This window comes from Anarhichas minor, unplaced genomic scaffold (assembly GCF_050575085.1).
Source record: "Anarhichas minor isolate MPS153535 unplaced genomic scaffold, ASM5057508v1 ptg000017l, whole genome shotgun sequence".
Taxonomy (NCBI): Eukaryota; Metazoa; Chordata; class Actinopteri; order Perciformes; family Anarhichadidae; genus Anarhichas; species Anarhichas minor.
This window is the reverse complement of record NW_027466463.1, coordinates 9,535,450-9,553,055: the sequence shown is the minus strand read 5'-3', so window position 1 is coordinate 9,553,055 and position 17,606 is coordinate 9,535,450. Positions and strand designations below refer to the sequence as shown.

Here is a 17,606-nt window from a genome sequence, read left to right as displayed (position 1 = left end):
GTTTTCTGAGACTTCTGACTCGTACTGTACCTTTAATTTAATCGATCTGTTTTTAGGACACCGGAAAGCTGAACGTCTCCTACTTCCGCTTTGACATCAACGACGCCACAGGCGACCTGGACGCTAACCGTCCGGTTCCGTTCCGTCTGACGCCGAACATCTCCGAGTTCCTGACCACCATCGGCGTCTCCGGCCCCCTCACCGCCTCCATGATTGCTGTGGCACGATGCTTCGCACAGCCTAACTTTAAGGTAAGCTGTCTGCTCTAAAGATTGTTCCGTGTTTATGTTTATCCTGTGTTTTCAAATAAACCACAGCGCAGAATCATATGATTCTTTTCAGATGAATATAGGGATAGAATATAGCAGAGGCTTATGTTCCACATTAATATGTCAGTGTTGAGTTAACAGCTTGTGTGCGTTTCCTCTAAATACCCACTTCATTAGTTATTGCAGGTTTAAGGAGAACATCTCTTCGCATCCTTCTAAAATGTGTAAAAGTTGTCATAAAAGGCTACACAGCTCTGTGCAATGAAAAGCCCGAGCAGTCAGAGGGTTTGTATAATGGATCTGCAGCGGGGCGGTAATGACAGGCGCGTGGCGTCTATGTATAGGTCTATACTTAAAGCCCGACTCGTGTGGAAGGAGCACGAGTGCCTAAAATATATATCAACAAAACACTTGACCATGGGAACTAGTTAAACTCGAGTGCCAGACGTAAAGCCAAAGAAAATGGACTTTTTTTCCAGGAAAACGCCACAAACGCATAACAATCATCCACTCGAATATGTTAAAGCCTGAAACCATAGAAACACTTTACGTGGGATTGGGGAACAGGGGTGATTGCTGGTGTTGTAGCCACATCCTGGTTATGTATTTCAGTTCTGTGGCACCGTAATGAGCTGCTGACAACACAGACAGATTTCCTTTAGGAGGATGGACACAACCTCGATTGAACTTAACGGCTTTGTTTTATATGTCTGGGACTGGCGTTGACTTTATATAAGCTGAGGTTTCATCATGTTGCATCGCTCTTTAGTCCCATGACGGACACTTTTCAACACGTGGCTTAGAAAAGTCTAGCCCAGAAGATTAGCATGCTGTGTTTACAGAAAGGGGGCGGGGGGGCGACACAAGTCTGGTTTTTTCCAGACTTGTGTCGCCATCAGGACGTTATTGCAAGAGCAAAAAATGTAGTAATTGAATCTGAATCAAAGCTAAGAAGCTACTTTTAGTTTATTCCTACTGAGCTACATTGGTAAATTTGAGTGCTAAAAGGAAACTAACCGCGAGTTTCTCTAAATGTGAACATTGGTTGTGTGAGGATCCCGTGATTATTGTACACTTTGCTTCATGGTTGATTCTTTATGATTGACATCTTGAGTTTCATCTGTCCGTGATAGGTGGACGGCATCCTGAAGGCGGTCCTTCGCGACGAGATCATCGCGTGGCACAAGAAGACCCAGGAGGACACGTCCATGCCGCTGTCGCCCGCCGGCCAACCGGAGAACATGGACTCCCAGCAGCTGGTCTCGTTGGTCCAGAAGGCCGTCACGGCCATCATGTCCCGCCTCCATAACCTGGCTCAGTTCGAGGGAGGAGAGAGTAAAGTCAACACACTGGTGGCTGCAGCCAACAGCCTGGACAATCTGTGTCGCATGGACCCGGCCTGGCACCCCTGGCTCTGAGAAAACCGAGCAAAGAGGAGGCAAAGGGAAAGAAAACGTGATGTTGTTTACTTTTATTACGTATCTGACGAACACGGACAACTGTTACATGTATGTTGGTCTTCACCGTAACAAAAGCCTGATGGACTCCTTCTCTCTCTCTCTCTCTCTCTCTCTCTCTCTCGATCAAAGGACACTGAAATAGTTGGAGCAGAATCAAGTGGAACAAAAGGCCCCGACTGTCACATTGATAGTCTTAAGAGGGCTTCCCAGTATACATAATAGTTATATCTGGACTGATTCTGAATCTTTTTTTATCAAAACACAATTTCTCCCTCCACTTCTATTTATTTTTATAACTAAAGGACGGGGACTGTGCGTGATGCCAGTCGTCCTGTCTGACAAGGAGACGGTACAAATACGTTGTGCAGGTTTAATGAGCTCACGGGGGTTTGTTTCTTTTTAATTTAAGAGATGGGGAAATCTTCTGTTGTTAGCTTTAGCTGTGTTGTACCATTTTTACACTTTATTTCCTCCTAAAATAGCCATTTGTCCTCTCAAATCTCTATTTGTATTTAAACCGAAACAGATTATTAATGAGGACATTTGTTGTCCTGTGAAACAGATTATGCTATTTTAGTAGTTCAAAAGCCGGTTTTCGTTGCATTTCTTTTGTCTGTCCATCGGCCGTGTTGTAATGTAACAAAGTCAAACTTCAGGGCGGATTCACACTGTAATAAGCTGTAACAGCTGCAATGCAAATATGTCATTCCCCAGCTGGTTGTGTATGCATATACTCCCCTTTTTTGTAAAAGCGCAATGCTTTTTTTCAGCAGAAGTATTATCGCTTGCCTTGTAAATATACATTTTGTTTTAATAAAATGCTCTTTTTTTAATACGGATGCTGATGTTGGCTTTTTTTCTTTTTTTACAGTGACCTGCAGTGTCTTTATTTAAGATTAATTCATCTCAAAAATAAGCATAAATACCATAAAGCAAAAACAAATTAGTTATTTTCCTGAGTTGTAAAACAACAATAATGACCAGTGGTCCCCATCTGCGCCTCACATCTCCTGCATCACTGTCACAGCCATAATCACCCTGAAGGCGGCACTCTGGGATATTATTGCGGCGATAACTCACGCTGTGAAACGACTCCAGACGAATCATTCTCTGACGTTAAAAAGTCTATCGCCGCCATCCTCGCGGTTCCCAGTGAGTAGACATTTCTGGAGAGGCGGTGTTGAATCAAAGTGCCGCTCCGTGTCGTGGTGGCACAATAACCTTGTGGTCATTCCCTCCCTCTGGTTAAAGAAAAGGTGTGTGTTGAGGCGTTTCCTCCCCCCCCCCCGCCCCCCCGGTGTTTGATTAATGCGTGCCAGTAGATCTCCGAGTGGGCTGGCCTCGCTTGACTTATACACACTGTCAGCCGGCCCGCCTGAACTCGTAAACAAAGGTTATATCTCTGTTCGCCTCTCTGCAATCCACATACACAGCCTCTCTGCCTCTCGCTATGTTTACACGCCGTCTCTCAACATTTCTCTTCCTCTCTCATCCACGCAAGAAAAAGGCAACACTTGTTTTGTCTTCCGAGTCTCAGCAGCTGGTAGTTTACAACATTAAACTACAATTTTATATATTTTTTGTATTTTTTTTAGTGATTGCTTAAAGAGGCTGCGGTGTTTTTAGTAGGTGCTTAACTGTGCACATGCAGGAAATACCCATGATACTGTACAAATGCTTGACAGATCATTTGGCTATTTCTGGATCTACCAAACAACCCTCAGAGCTATTGTCTATTACAATGTCTCCTTTAATGGAGAACTTTGAGGCCGAATAAAACCTTTTTTGCCTCATTTCTAACACAACACAAAGAAGGTTCTCGTCAACAGAGTCAACTCTTTATTGTTCTACTGACTCGGCTGACCAGCTTATTCCTGGATGCAATCACTTCCCCACCGGTATCAACAGAAGCGCAGGCCGACCCGGTGACCTGGAACCAATACCTCTCCAGAAGCCAGAAATGATAGTCATGTCAAGTCTCAGACCAAAGCGTGATTGAGGGATTTAGTTTCTCGGTGAATGGGGACTCATCCGATGCGTTTTGTTCGGAGTCCTTTTGAATGATTGTGTTTGAAGTTCTGGGTGCCCTCTGTTGGGACAGGCATCCATTTCACGCCTCAGGTGTCTGTTCCGATCTGATAGAGATTAGGGGAAATATGAAATCCACAACACACACATGCCCTCCTCATATGATATGTCATAGCTTGCCTTCTGGGGCCTTTTTCTTGACATCCTGTGACTGCAGACAGAAGTCCCCCCCCCCCCCCCTACCTCCACCTCTTCCTTTTCTTTCCTTTTCTCTCTGCTTGATATGAGTGAAGTGGAAGCGAAGGCTTAACCACCCCTCACCCCCACATCTGCCTCCCTCCCTCTCCAGTAGCGTGAGAGGAGTGGGGGTGATTGATGTGCTCCGGCGGGAGTGGAGGTGTGGAGCCTGGATCATCATCAGCCGTGGCACAGAGCAGAGATCTCGGAGAACACACCAAAGCAGGAATAGATCCTGGCAGGACCAGATGATGAAATCTTCCCCCTCCAATGATCCTCATCCCCGCGGAGGATGGCTGAGGGGGAGGAGGAGGAAGGGCTTAAGGGAGGAGCAGAGGAGGAAAGCTGTTTCAGAATCTGTCTGTTTGGTTTATTTGGCAACTAAGTCGTCATATTTCTCAAGAGTCGAATTCGGATATGGCGTAATGAAAACTTACAGTAGACGTTGCGAGTACACAGATGAGCGGTTGTAGCATTAAGTCTGCTGAATCACAGAAACATGGATGACGCTGTTGTAAAAGGAACAAAAGGTGAAAAGGCATTACCCAAAAAACCCTAATCCACTTCTTTCCTCTCTTCACAATTCGTCATTCAAGCCCAGGAACTCCTTTTTCCTGTTTTCACCAGCCAGCATCCAATTATACATCACATTGCATCGGGCCTCGTGCCGCAGTAGGGGGGAGACGCTTCTTTGTATCCTCATGTAAACAAACAGTATTAATCAAATAACGATTGTGTGTGGATCTCTAGTCTTGGAAGCAGCACATCTCATATCTAGCAGCTGAGGCTTTGTTTTGTTCCTCGGCGAAGGAGTCCCATTAGGACTTCTAATGGCATTTCCACTCAGAGGAGTTGAGCTCATTAGTTTGGTGTCTAAAATCTGCCATTATGATTTTAATTGCACAAGCTGTACACAGCAGTACGGGAAGCAATCAAAGTCACTCTTTTTTTTTCTTCTTTTTTCTCTGTTGACAGTGATGCAGCGGCACATCAACAAGTCACATGCTGATTTAAATACTGATACACTTTGTATAGACTCACAGCGCAGGGGTTTGGAGGGAAAAGGGCTAAAGTGTCAATTTCAAATTTAAATCGTTTGACATTCAGTTAAAGTCATAATCTCCATTTTCTTTATTTTACTGATTTTCTGTAAAACTAACTTGATTTAAGTGGCGTTTAATCAGCAGAGCTTGTGATTCAAACAAGCCATGGCATAACGATATAACGTCCTGGACCGTAATGCTCCAGTTGGAGGGAACTCTCCGTTCAAAGCTTCACCTCAAACCGTAAAGGAATAGTTCAACATTTTGGGAACGACACTTATTGGCCTTTTAGCATAGCGTTAGATGAGAAGATCATACCACTCTCGTATCTGTAAATAAAAGGCTATAGCCGGCATCTGGTTAGCTTAGCTTAGCATAAAGACTGGAAATGGGGGGGGGGGGGGGGGGGGCAGCTAGCCTAGCTGTGTTTGAAAACATTATCCAGGAGACCCCAGTGTTTCTGTTAAGTTACCTACTAAAAATTGAGTATATATCGGAATCATTTAAAAACACTTTGCTCCTCCCACTTTTTCCTTCTCAACTGATGATGTCATCACAAGGTTAAAAGTGCCAATGTGAAATAACACTTACACACTAATACCACTTCAGCATGGTATTCAGTGCCAAGAGTACTCCATAATTAATCACGCTCCACTGCTCCACACTCCAGCACAGCGGATGTTGCCAACCGGCAATAAAAAAAACAATGAAGGACAATGATGTCGTCGTCGTTTCAGTTTAAATAAGGGACACGTACTCATTGTTTTGTCGCCCTACTTTTCCCAACATTGACAAACGTGTGTTTTTGTATTCACATTACTGTAAGCCGAGTCTCAAACATATTGTCAATGTAATATACTGAATGTAAGTGGGTTGCATTTGAGCAGAGGGAAGAGTCCCGCTTTGGAAAAGAACATTAAAGTGAGCTTAGAGCACTGACTAGTACAGAAATACATGAATTATGAATGGCTGGAATTCTGTTTCAGTACTGTGCAGTACTTTTCTCTTTGATTGTACTTGCTGCACTGTAACATCATCCTCTTTGTTCTTTTGTGTTCTTCAGTTTCTCTTTTGCTAAAGTAGGGTCAAAGCCTTCTTCCTGCTCGAATCAAACTTTGTTCTAATCACACGAGTAGCTGGCTGAGTGGTGTTCACATGATTCCTGATGTCGAACAGTATTTAGCACATCACAGCTCTTCAGAAATCAATTCTTGTGCGGTAGGGCTCGGTGAGAACCTTTCAGCTCCTGCTGCACACATTGATTAAGTGCTACGGATCTGGGAATGTGCTGGCTGTTGTCAATGTTACTGCAGGAGGAGATCAAGGAGGGTCTGCAGCCAGTGCGTCAATTCCCGATGATGGATTTTGGATTTGAAAGAACAAGGAGGTCTGCCAGGGTATCATAATGGTGTTTCAACCTGAAATGACCCCTGAGACCATTGAGGTGGTGGGGCCTTCAAAGTACAAATAAACACACGTCTGTGATTTTCAGACACAATTCAGCTGCGAAAGAACAGAGTGGAACATTTTCTTACTGCCGTACCTGCTTTCTGAACCACTGCTGCGGTTTTAGACGGAAACGTTGGCAAGCTAACGTGGTCACAATGAGAATGCTAACATGCCAATATTCAGCAGATATGTATAGTTAGCATGCTAACGTTAGCACAGAGCTGAGGCAGATGGGAACGTCGTTAGTTTTGCAGGTATTTGGTCATTAACCAAAGTTTTTTTTGCCCCGGTGATGGCTCTGGTCGAGGAATCATCGGAGTGATTCATCCTGAGGGGATCATGAACGATGTCACCAAATGTCATGGTAATCCATCCATTAATTGTCGAGGTGTTTCACTTAAAACCTTAAATGTAGACCTCATGGTGGAACAAGAGGAAAGATCATGTGTTCACCAAAGATATTAGGGTGTATCCTCTGGGAACCATGCATCTCTATTCAATTTCATGGCAAAGTATCAAATAGTCTCTGCATTGAGTCATTAATAATTTTACCTCCATTCAGTTGTGAAGAAAAGAAATCCGGAGACGGGATACAAGCTCATATCTGACTCACGACCACATTCATATTATATTTTCCCCCCATTAGCTTTTATAGCAAAGAGCTGTGTTCTAATAAAATTCAAACTTCACTCAGTGGGTATTCACAGTCAAATAGTCAGATGTATTTCTCAGGTGACGAGATAAATGTGGTCGCTTTTTGAGTTAAGTGAAGAAGCTCTACAAAGAATATATAACGCACGCCAGCAGGAATAAGACAGCGAACCAGAAATCAATGGTAATATATACTTAATGGTGCGCCAATTTTCCCACAGTCTTATCTCCTTCTATTGAAGATGGAGATTTCACCGCCTTTCCCAGAATCCCTCTCAACAGCACACTTGAACTTGTTGCATTGAGACGGCAAAAGCAGCAGCGTTGGTGACAGGTAGTGAGAGCAACGGAGCATATTTTTCCAGTCAAGAAAAAAGTAGGTTGCACTTGTTATTCAGAATGCAAGCCGGACTGTGGCTAGCACTGCGTTATGTTGCTTCCCAACTTTAGTCTTCTAACAAGTTGCTGCACTCACCCGGTGTCCAAATCCTTCCTTATTATACCTGCCGGATGAAAACCGGCAGGACTGAAGTCAGGAGGCGGCTGTGCTCCGGTCGATTGAGGACACTGTTGGTGGGCAAATTGGCAGCTCTGTTTCTTGCGAAATGGATTTCTCCCCGTATGATTGTTGAAGTGTTTGCGAGAAGAAAATGTCACCATATGATTGTGAGGCTTTGATGCCAAAAGCTGCCTTGTACCGTAGATGCCTTTAATTCTGAACTAATCACTCACGTTCAGCCAGTACTTTGGTTTATGTCCGATTAACCTCAGCTGTATTTTGTGTTTAGTGCTAACACGCTAAACTAAGATGGTAGGGTAAACATAACACCTACATTGTTCACTGTGGGCATGTCAGCATGTCTGCATGTCATATCACCAATGTTTGGCCTAATCCAGGAAGAATAGACGACCGTACAACAACTCCGGGCCAGAAATGCTAAGTTACATCCCCTAAACCTAGGTGGATGTTTTTCTTTCAGCGTGACTGGTGGGGTTCTTACTTCTCCTGCAGCTCCTGTAGCCGCTTCATCTCTAATAAGGCCTTTAATTGCCCGCCATCATGGACATGGCCGTCAGCAACAGAGCCGTCCCCCCCCCCTCCACCTCCCTCCCTCCCTGCCCTCCACCCATCCGTCCCAGCATCCTCAGCACTCTCCGTCTCCTCTGCGCCCAACCGCGTGATTTAATTTGTTTGGTAATATCAGGATTGGCATGTTCAGCCCAGCTTCACTCCAAAGTGAAATTGGACAAGGGCATTGGAGCCTCACCATGTAAAACCGCCTCACCTTGACAGCTGCTTGAGTGGGCAGTGGATTGCAGTAGAGAGTGGAGGAGGACAAGGTAGCGGGAGGGGGGGGGGGGTGGTGGGTGGGTGGGTGAAGGATGTACCTGAGAGGAAGGCAGACACCAATTCACTTCTCTCTTTTCCACAGGGGAGTTTTGTGTCAGAAAAGGGAGCCAGCTTCGAAGACGGAAGCTGTTTAAAGTGGAGACAAAGCACCAGGTGCTGCCGGGGACCAATCTGCTCCGCAACAACATGCTGGAGCTCGTCCAATCTGTCCAATCAGCTTCCAGGGAGACTCGGGCAAGAAAGCCCGTCCTGTTGTGTGTGTGATGGATCTCGTTGTAATTTGTCAAATTTATTTTGTCAGCTCAGATCTTCAAACTCTTCTTTTGATTGTAGAGATCACAGATATGTGCGCAAGAGAGCTGCTCATTTTCCCAGTCCTCCCCAAATCCATCTGGCTATTTATTCTGTGCTTTGTGGTACTCTCTTTGTAGTGCACAACAAGTATCTTTTGTCGCCTCATTTCGTGTGAATAACGGAAGACTCTAATGAGCATTTTAAGGACAAATAAAAAGAAATGATTGCAGTGGGTTTGTTAATAGTTATTCCATAATACATATATGGAATACATGTATTTTTTTTCTCTTGCCGAGATAGTTGAGAAGATCGATATCATGTCTGTTTGTGAAGTAGCATAGTTAGCTGGAGCCGGGAGGCGATGAGCTCAAAGGCTGGAAGCAGTGGGGAACAGTCCTCGTCAGTTCTCATCAGGTCGGCTCTCTCTAAGTGTCAGAAATATGCCTTTCAACACCTATAAAGCTTAACATGACACAACATATAGAAATATAAAAATGTGAAATCTTGAGTCTCCACTGGTTGCCAGGAAACCTCCCAATGATGCTCATTGCTGTAACTGCTGTAAGAATCTCTTTGTGAAAAACAGTTCATGTAACTGAGCTCAGCCAGACACCCCTGTAACTGGCTAGTTCAGCGACCCCTTGTCTCTGCGGTGTGTTAGGTTGAGGAATGATGGACAGGAAGGTCGTGTCTATCTGTGCTGCCATTTATTGTCTGTACTGGATCATAATATGTACTGCTGCTTCCTAGCTAACTTGTTTGTCCTTTTATGTTTATGAGTTTATTCCAGTAAAGTGCGTTTCATCCACTTCTTACGCTTTCTCAGTGGCATTTCAGATGTCATAACACTTGCACGTTCATGCAGAAAACATTGATATGAGGAGAGCTGAACTTGAAAACCGCACGCGAGCATATTTCACATGAACTGGCAAAGTTATACCTACTGAGAGAGAACACGCCTGAGCAACTAAACTTACACAACTGAATTCATGGCAAGGGGAACTGTACCGCACAAATCCTCTTACATTCATGTTAAACGAGCGAGATATGGCGTGCCAATAAGCCAGGGGGAGAGAGTGGGAGAGAACTTCGGATAAAGCCATGTCAGCTGTCTGTTATGAACGTTCCCATCACTACCCAATGGCATTGTGGGATATTTATGCTGGCGTAGAGTCCAATGTTTGCATACTGTAATAGTGTGCAATTCACGTACAATTGGTTTCCTACCAACATTTTGGACGTATTAAAATACTAAAATACTGTTTTAACATACTAAATATGTCAGTATGGAATTTTGGACGCAACCATTGTTTCACTATAGTCCCGCCCTAGTGTGCTGTGAACGGCTAGTAATCACATTGATGCATCGAGTTTGGACGCAGTTAGGTCAGAGGAAGTCATGGTTAGGGCTTCTCAAGGAACCAATAAGAGAAGGGTCATTACGTCATCCTGACAGCATTCTAATTTTTAAGTACAGGTATAAAGCTCCAGATTTATAGAGGCATAACATTATGAAATTTGGCAACTGGCCATACCTCCAGACAATAATAGAGACAGCTGGCCAAAGTTAGCCCTCTTGAATATTATTGAATATTAACAATTTGACGGTTGGTTAATTATTGATAACAAACACGCTCTATTACAATCACATGTATGTAGAATACTACCTGCTTGGAACCATTGTGAGTTTAGTGATGACATGACCCGTTCTCCTTTTATATGTTCCTTGGGAGTGGTGAGAAAATATAAAACTAAGTAATTCAATTAACTTCACAGTTTAATTAATAATGAATTCATGTTCGATCTGTTAGGGTTTTTTAAAATGTCTTTGTTCCCTGCTGCCACGCGACCGAGTTATTGTGAGCGATACCCACCAAAGTTGACTCAACATTATTATCCTCGCACGGCAACTCTCCTGAAAACAGATCCAATAAAAGAGTGCTGAGAGTAGAAGCCGTGTGTGTGTGTGTGTCTGGAGCGACAGCTTAACAGCCCGGCAGACAGACAGCCAGCCAGTGAACCTTATTACATGTATATATGGAAAGTCCGCATCCCCTGCCTCTGCTTCTCCACTGTAACTCAAGCGGTAAAAGTGCGCGGACCAGAAACATGCTGAGGCAGCGAGGAGAGATGGTAATCGGATTAGTTTTTCTCAAAACTTTCATGCGAGGCAGAATGTGGCCGTCATTTGAGGCCGTGTCACTCTCGTCAAGGCCCGCGTTGATCCTGATGAGTCGTGGCGGCTTGACGGACGGTGATGAAGAGCAAGGAAAAAAAAGATGCGAGTCCCTGAGTGTTTCGCTGACTCGGCTGCTTCCGAGCATCGGATCAGCCCCGGAGAAAGAATCAAAGCTAATAGGATTCAATAAAGTCTCGCTGCAATTGATCATTCTGTAGTTTAAGAAAGTTAAGGCTCACACACACACACACACACACACACACACACACGCATAGATATCCGCTGCTCACACCCGTCACGTCACACGGAGTGAGATGGCCTAGATAGGTAGATGGGGAGACAGGCAGGGTGTTAGAGGGAGCAGAAAGGAGAAGGGATCTGAGGGCAGATTCATTTCCACCTCCAGTGGAGGGAGACCACCTATTTAGCCTGTCTGTGAGAGGCCAGGCCACAGGGACGATAACAGATCACAGCCCATCAGCCGCCGGAGCTCAAATCTAACCGACGGCGCTGAGAAGAGAGTTCATGACTGCGTTTCACCAACTTACGACTTCAATTTCCATATCATTAGGCTCGTCTGCGTTCCATTTCCGCAGGAATACAAATAACGGCTGTCATGAATTTAACAGTGTAGGTTGTGTGATGAGGTTATGGAGAAAAATATGTTTCCCCACTCCTTTTACACGCTGATTTTGTCATATTGCCAGCATATAACTTCGTTACGCCTCGCGCAGCAAGTTGCTCGCACGGACAGAATGATCTTCCTCTCTTGTTTGGCGAGCGGAAGCACGGAGGAGGAGCCCCACTCTCCTGTCTTCCCACCTCATTACCCACACCTGCATAGGACTGCGGGGGATCCTAATTTAAGTCACTCGTTAGCACCGTGCTAATGCGTTCTGACAGCAACAAGAGAGGGGGATGGAGGGAAGGTGACAGAGAGAGAGAGAGAGAGATCGAAGGAGAATGAGGGAGAAGGTGGAGAGAACAAGGCTCGGAGACAGGAAACCGGGAGGAGGGGCAGCGCCTGTGTGCTACGAGAACTGTTCTTATTTCTTGCTTTGATTTCCATAAAATGAGCATCATCCTAAATCATCCGGGCCCTCCGCTGTTGGCCTCGTATGCATAAACCATTAGATTCCCTCGCTAATGCACATAAACTAATGAACACACTATCGTTTCTCCACTACCGTACGCCGCGGCGCAACGGGGAAATCAAATAAACGCCTGTTTACCAAATAGATTCTTCTGTGTCTGTTAGGGCTACCGCCGGTTGATTGTATGTTTTGCAGCAGATGCAGCCGCACGGTAGCTACAAACGGCACGACACAGCGGCATGCTGGGTAATGGATCGGAAGAAATTACCAAGGGAGTTGGTGTATTTGACTTCTGAGAGTGAAGCGGGGGGGAATTTACACCTCCTAATGTGTTTGGAACAAGGTCGGAAAGATTTTGAGTGAAAGCGAATCCCTTTGTCTGCCTGTGATGTGGAAGGATATATCCTCCATTACCTCACAATTGCAAGAAACAATGTTCACTTCTAGCACAAATCCCATTTCGCTGCTCTGAGTGAAACGTTTTACAAGATTTCCATATTAGGCCAGTTCTAGAGTTTAAAGACGTCAGCGAAGACTTGTGGTGTTTCCATCTTTAGTCCCGGCAGCTTACAAATACACTTGCAGTTGCACCACATGTTTTTAATGCAACGACATATTCAGCTTTAATCCATATTTGTTGGCATTCAGCCTTTTAAAACAACCTTTTCCACTGCTGTCAAAAACTGTCTACTCCCCATACTGTAACAATGTGTTCATCAACAACTCAACAGCACCATGCAATTGCATTTACTTAACCACAGTGACACAAAATCAGAAGCGTGCTACCATGTTAGCGAAGCATAGAGAAAGTAAGAGGAAAAAGAGAGGCTGAATGTAAAGCTAAATTCATAAAAGGCGTTACATAATTGATAGCGGTGGGAATCTCGAGGCATTCGATTTGATTCAGATTCAGAGGGCTATGATGAGATTATAAATACGATACATGATTTATTTTTTCTCACTGTGACTGGCTGCTATAATAATTGAATATCTTCGTGTTATGGCGGTCAGGTGAGGACCATTATCGTGGCCGACAGTTATCGTTGATAATCTTGTCATATCGCCCCAGGCCTATAGAGACCAAAGAAATGTCAGAGAAGGTCTGAGGCTGAACTCATAGCCAGGACGTAGCAGGTGTCTTAGGTCAACTGAGTTTCCAGGACGGCCATTATTTCTACACACAACCTTCCAAAAGTCTGAAGTTTGTGTGTTTGAAGGCTCAGAGTCAGTCTGAGGGAGAGCAAGTGCAGCCACGGATCCCCTCTAAAACTCGACAAACAGAATAAGAGAGAAGGTTGGAGAGGCGGGGGATCAGCAGGTTCATCTCGACAAGTATGATAAAATGTTCCAAACCCACTCATTAGTCCTGACCTGGTGTATAATTCGAAGGCAGAGAAAGAGACGGGACAGGAGGAGCGCAGAGAGGAAGGAGAGCTGATGACAATATGCTGCGCGTTGGCATTTGCAGATGAAAAGAGACCGTCTGACTTTAAAGGCACTGGGAGATGAGTGTGAGAAGAAAGATGGGAAATAATAAGAAAGTGCCAGAATTAATGCACCTGCAGCAGAAATGACACTTTTTATATTGTTGATAGTAAAAATCTAAAACCATTGGGCCAGAAGGTAACTAAACAGTTCCTCTTATAGAGTAGGATTACTAAGGTCTGAGCATCAGGAACATCGGGAGATATGTAATAAACAAACTGCAGAGAGATTAATAGTATAAATACGTTCAGCCACTGTGGAGAGATCAGTGTCTAAAGAACAAGAACAACATGGTTTTTAATGGATAAGTTGGCCAACAGAAAGGTCTAAAGGTTGTATATATTTCTTTTTTGGCGAAGAGAAAAGGTGCATCCTCGTCGAGACAAACATCAGTTCAACTGAAATAACCTGTTGTGACTCCTGCACACTGTCAGCACAGAACGTATTAAAGCTGCTATGGCCATTGCTTTTATCCTAACAATTGATGAAATGGCTTTGTTTGATGTGAAAGGGATTGCTCGTGGTGAGGACCGTCACAGAGAATTGTTACCCGACTGTTCACCTCAGCTCTATGTAGCATTTTAGCATCTTTCCCCTCATTGTTCTGGTTTTACAACCTGCACCAGAGACTAGCTGGTGAACATAGACGAGCATTTTGCAGGTGAAGCGCCAGATATTTCAGAGAGTTGGTGGAGACAAAAACAGAGCTAGATGTCTAAATACAGTTTCAAAAAGAGTCAAATTTAAAAGGTATTTTGTCTAAAATGAATATGAGAAGCATCCATAAACGGTCATTTGAGACACGAAAAGGAACATTTCAAGAGGACTCAGAGGAGGAATATGGTTACATTTATATTGGCAACTTGAAATGAGATTACTGACCCGATGAACCGAGTACAAGCCTCCGTGGTGCAGCTAAACAAAGACCCATTTTAGTGTCGGACATACAAGACGTGACCCTCATCAACTGCTCCTTTCAAATCCTGTGTGAATGATTCCATCAGCAGATCACAGATTTCACCTTTCTTCTGTTTTCTGTACAGTGTAAAACTTATATGCATAAACTTTTAAATGATTAGGTTCTGACTGGTATATGTATTTTCGATGCATATTTTTTTTGTTTGAATAATGTTAGAAAGGAAATGTAGGGCTCTGCATGCATTTCAGCATATGAGATGCATATGAATATGCGGTATAAATAACTATGCAATTAATATTTCCTCTTGTCCTGACTGTGTCTTTGCATGCTGGTAATGCAGCCTCACCGTTCAGAAATATGACAACAGAACGCTGAATAATCCCTGATTGAAAATCATATTGGGAAGCCTGGAGCACAAAGATACGAGTTTTAATTTGGTTTGCCGATGCATTTTTGAGGGATAAACGAGCAGATAGCGACGTGATCTTAGACGGGCGCAGATGGATTTCCTGGTTATTTCTTCACGGTTGGCTGTTTGTGTAGCATGTAGTACCACACTGGTAATGAGATTCTTTTTAAGCTGAAGTAATATTCAAATGCTGCACTGGTAGGTAAAGAAGAGAACATTCAGGAATACATGTATTAGTTACAGATCTGAGGGTTTAAGTTAAGCTACCTGCAGGAGATGAATAGCTATCAGTTGACTATTAGCTAAACCGGTCCCCCGAAAACCAATAGTCTGATAGCTTAAGTAGGTGCACGCTCATATGTAACGTGCACTAAAAGGCACGCACGGTCGGCATATCGATGTAAACAAAGCACAGAGAAGCTTGGATTACAACAGTGTATCTCTTTAGCCATTCTGTGACCAAATACACAAGCACAAAGGTGTAAAGATCGGATTAAACCGTGTGTTCTCCTGCTCCATTGTTAGCCTGTCTGGCTAACAATTAGTCAGGGGTGGAATGTAACAAGTACAATTACTCAATTACTGTACTTGTACACAATGTTGGGGTACTTATACTTGAGTATTTCAATTTTATGCTATTTTATTACACTGAATCTATTCAGCACATTGATCTGACCGCTTTAGTTACTTTACAGATTCAGATTAATGATACTAAATATGATCAACTCATAAATGTTTTAATGTAGATTCAACTACCCAGCAGTATATTAAGCAATTCAAATGAGCTCCATCTTTACCAGCTGCAACGTTACAGTAGTGAACACATCAATGCATCAATAATAATAATCATGTAATATATATTATTCTGCATGATGAGTACTTTTACTTTTGGTTCTTTATGTATAGTTTGATGATAATACTTTTGTACTTTTACTAAAGTAATATTTTGAATGCAATACTTTACACTATTGCTACTTTTCCTGAAGTAACTTATATGAGTACTTCCACCACTGTGTGTTAGCATTAGTTTATTGAAATATGAAGTCTTTTCTTTAACTCGCACTCTGTTTTCAGATACTGTTCACCTCTCCAGCTAAAGTAAAATGAGTTCTGCCGTATGGTAAAGTAAGGTTATGCAACGTGACGTTTGAAATGAATGAAATGGCACCTACAGTCATGATGAGGTGGAATGTGACCTGCTCCACATTATAAATCATATTACATAGTCTCACTTCTTAGCCTACCCTTCCTTCTCTTTTAGAAAGAAATAAAAACATTGTTTTCTTTCCCCCTGCAGCTGAATATATGAAGAATACGCAGGCTGAGCCAGTAGATTCCAAACCTTCTCACTCCAACGACCCTGAAGCTGACACAGATACGTTTTGGTTCCAGTAACCCACATCTGATAGAATCTTTTGCTTTTAGATATTTTAATACAGTAAGTGTATGAAACCCATGACCAACATAGTCATACACGCTGTCATTGTGTTACTTATGGATGAGACTATAATGACAATAGATGGTTCCCCATTTAGCTGGAACGCACTCAAGGACTTTATTTCCATGTCTTCTACATTAGCCGGTGAGGGTGATGATATTTTTAACTTTTGGCACGATATCGCGTAAATAAATAAATAGCCATAAGGTGCATATTTCTAAAACAAAAGAAGTCAGCCAGAGACGGTCAATTCTGTATTTTCTCAATAACTCCTGACTTCTAAATCAAATCTGTGCCGCAGAGTTAATGTCATTTTAATATTATGCTGAGCTTCTGAATCTGCATTTGTCCTGTGTTCAGAAAGACCTCTCAGGCACATCTATAGTCAATGACGTGAGCCATATTCTGCTTTGTCCTTGTCCAGCGCACCGGAGTGTGTTTCCATCTTGTTGACCTCTGCCTCTGCTTAGAAGGCGCTTTCCAGCTATTAGCCTAATTTGCTGTGGGCTCCTGCAGTCCTGTAAGAGGAGCAGTGAAAGGGTTCCAGAGCACAGTGTACCTTCACAGTCGGCTTGTAATTAGCACAGATTGAAGCGCGGTGCCTAAGCATCCCCCCCCCCCCCCCCCCCCCGTGCACGGTGACAGATGCCTTGAATGATAAACACGGTGTGCCACCGTGTTGGGATGCTTTTACAGTCGCATTTCAAATTCTGAATCAACATGAAATATGAAGCGTGTTGACATTTGGCTTCATGGAAGCACAGCACAGTGCGAGTGGGATCATTTAACCTTTTCATTTAACCTCTTAATGTGTTTGTTTTTTTCAGGTGCAATTTAAAAGAGTTCACTCCTTTACCTTCGGCTCCTGTAATAGTGTCAGTATCTCAATACGAGGACTTTTAACACTGGCTGGAAGATGAAATGGGTTTCATTGTGTGTGTGTGTGTGTGTGTGCGGCTCGTGTTTGTGTGAGATGGTGTACTTTCCAGTAAGGAGGGTCAATGTCACCGTATAACTGGGAATAGCCGCGTTATCTACCTGCTGTTTCTGTTGCACTTGACACAAGGGACGGCTGTCGAATGAATCAACGTTTAAGGGCCTCCGCCACCAACAAATAACCCCATTACCTTTGTGGGAGGATGGAGAGAGCACTCCCGTGGACTCGTCCCTGTTAATAATTAAAAACACTGATGCTGTTGTCACTTTTCATGAATCAAATTTAACGGCGTGGAGGATTCGTGTGTGTGTGTGTGTGTGTGTGTGCGCACACCGAGCGGTGTGGAAAACATACTTACAACGT

At 43.6% G+C, this 17,606-nt stretch overlaps 1 protein-coding gene across 5 annotated transcripts in view; it reads left to right on the top strand.

The window, feature by feature from the left end:
- Positions 1-2,568, top strand: part of trrap (transformation/transcription domain-associated protein) — a 69,941-nt gene extending 67,373 nt beyond the window's left edge. For all 5 annotated transcript variants that reach the window (XM_076093368.1, XM_076093367.1, XM_076093366.1 and 2 more), the window contains 2 exons: positions 57-251; positions 1,403-2,568. In XM_076093368.1, the coding sequence (XP_075949483.1) occupies positions 57-251; positions 1,403-1,687 (480 nt within the window). In that variant the 3' untranslated portion in view covers positions 1,688-2,568. The remainder of the gene's footprint in view (positions 1-56; positions 252-1,402) is intronic.
- The last annotated feature ends 15,038 nt before the right edge of the window (positions 2,569-17,606 follow it).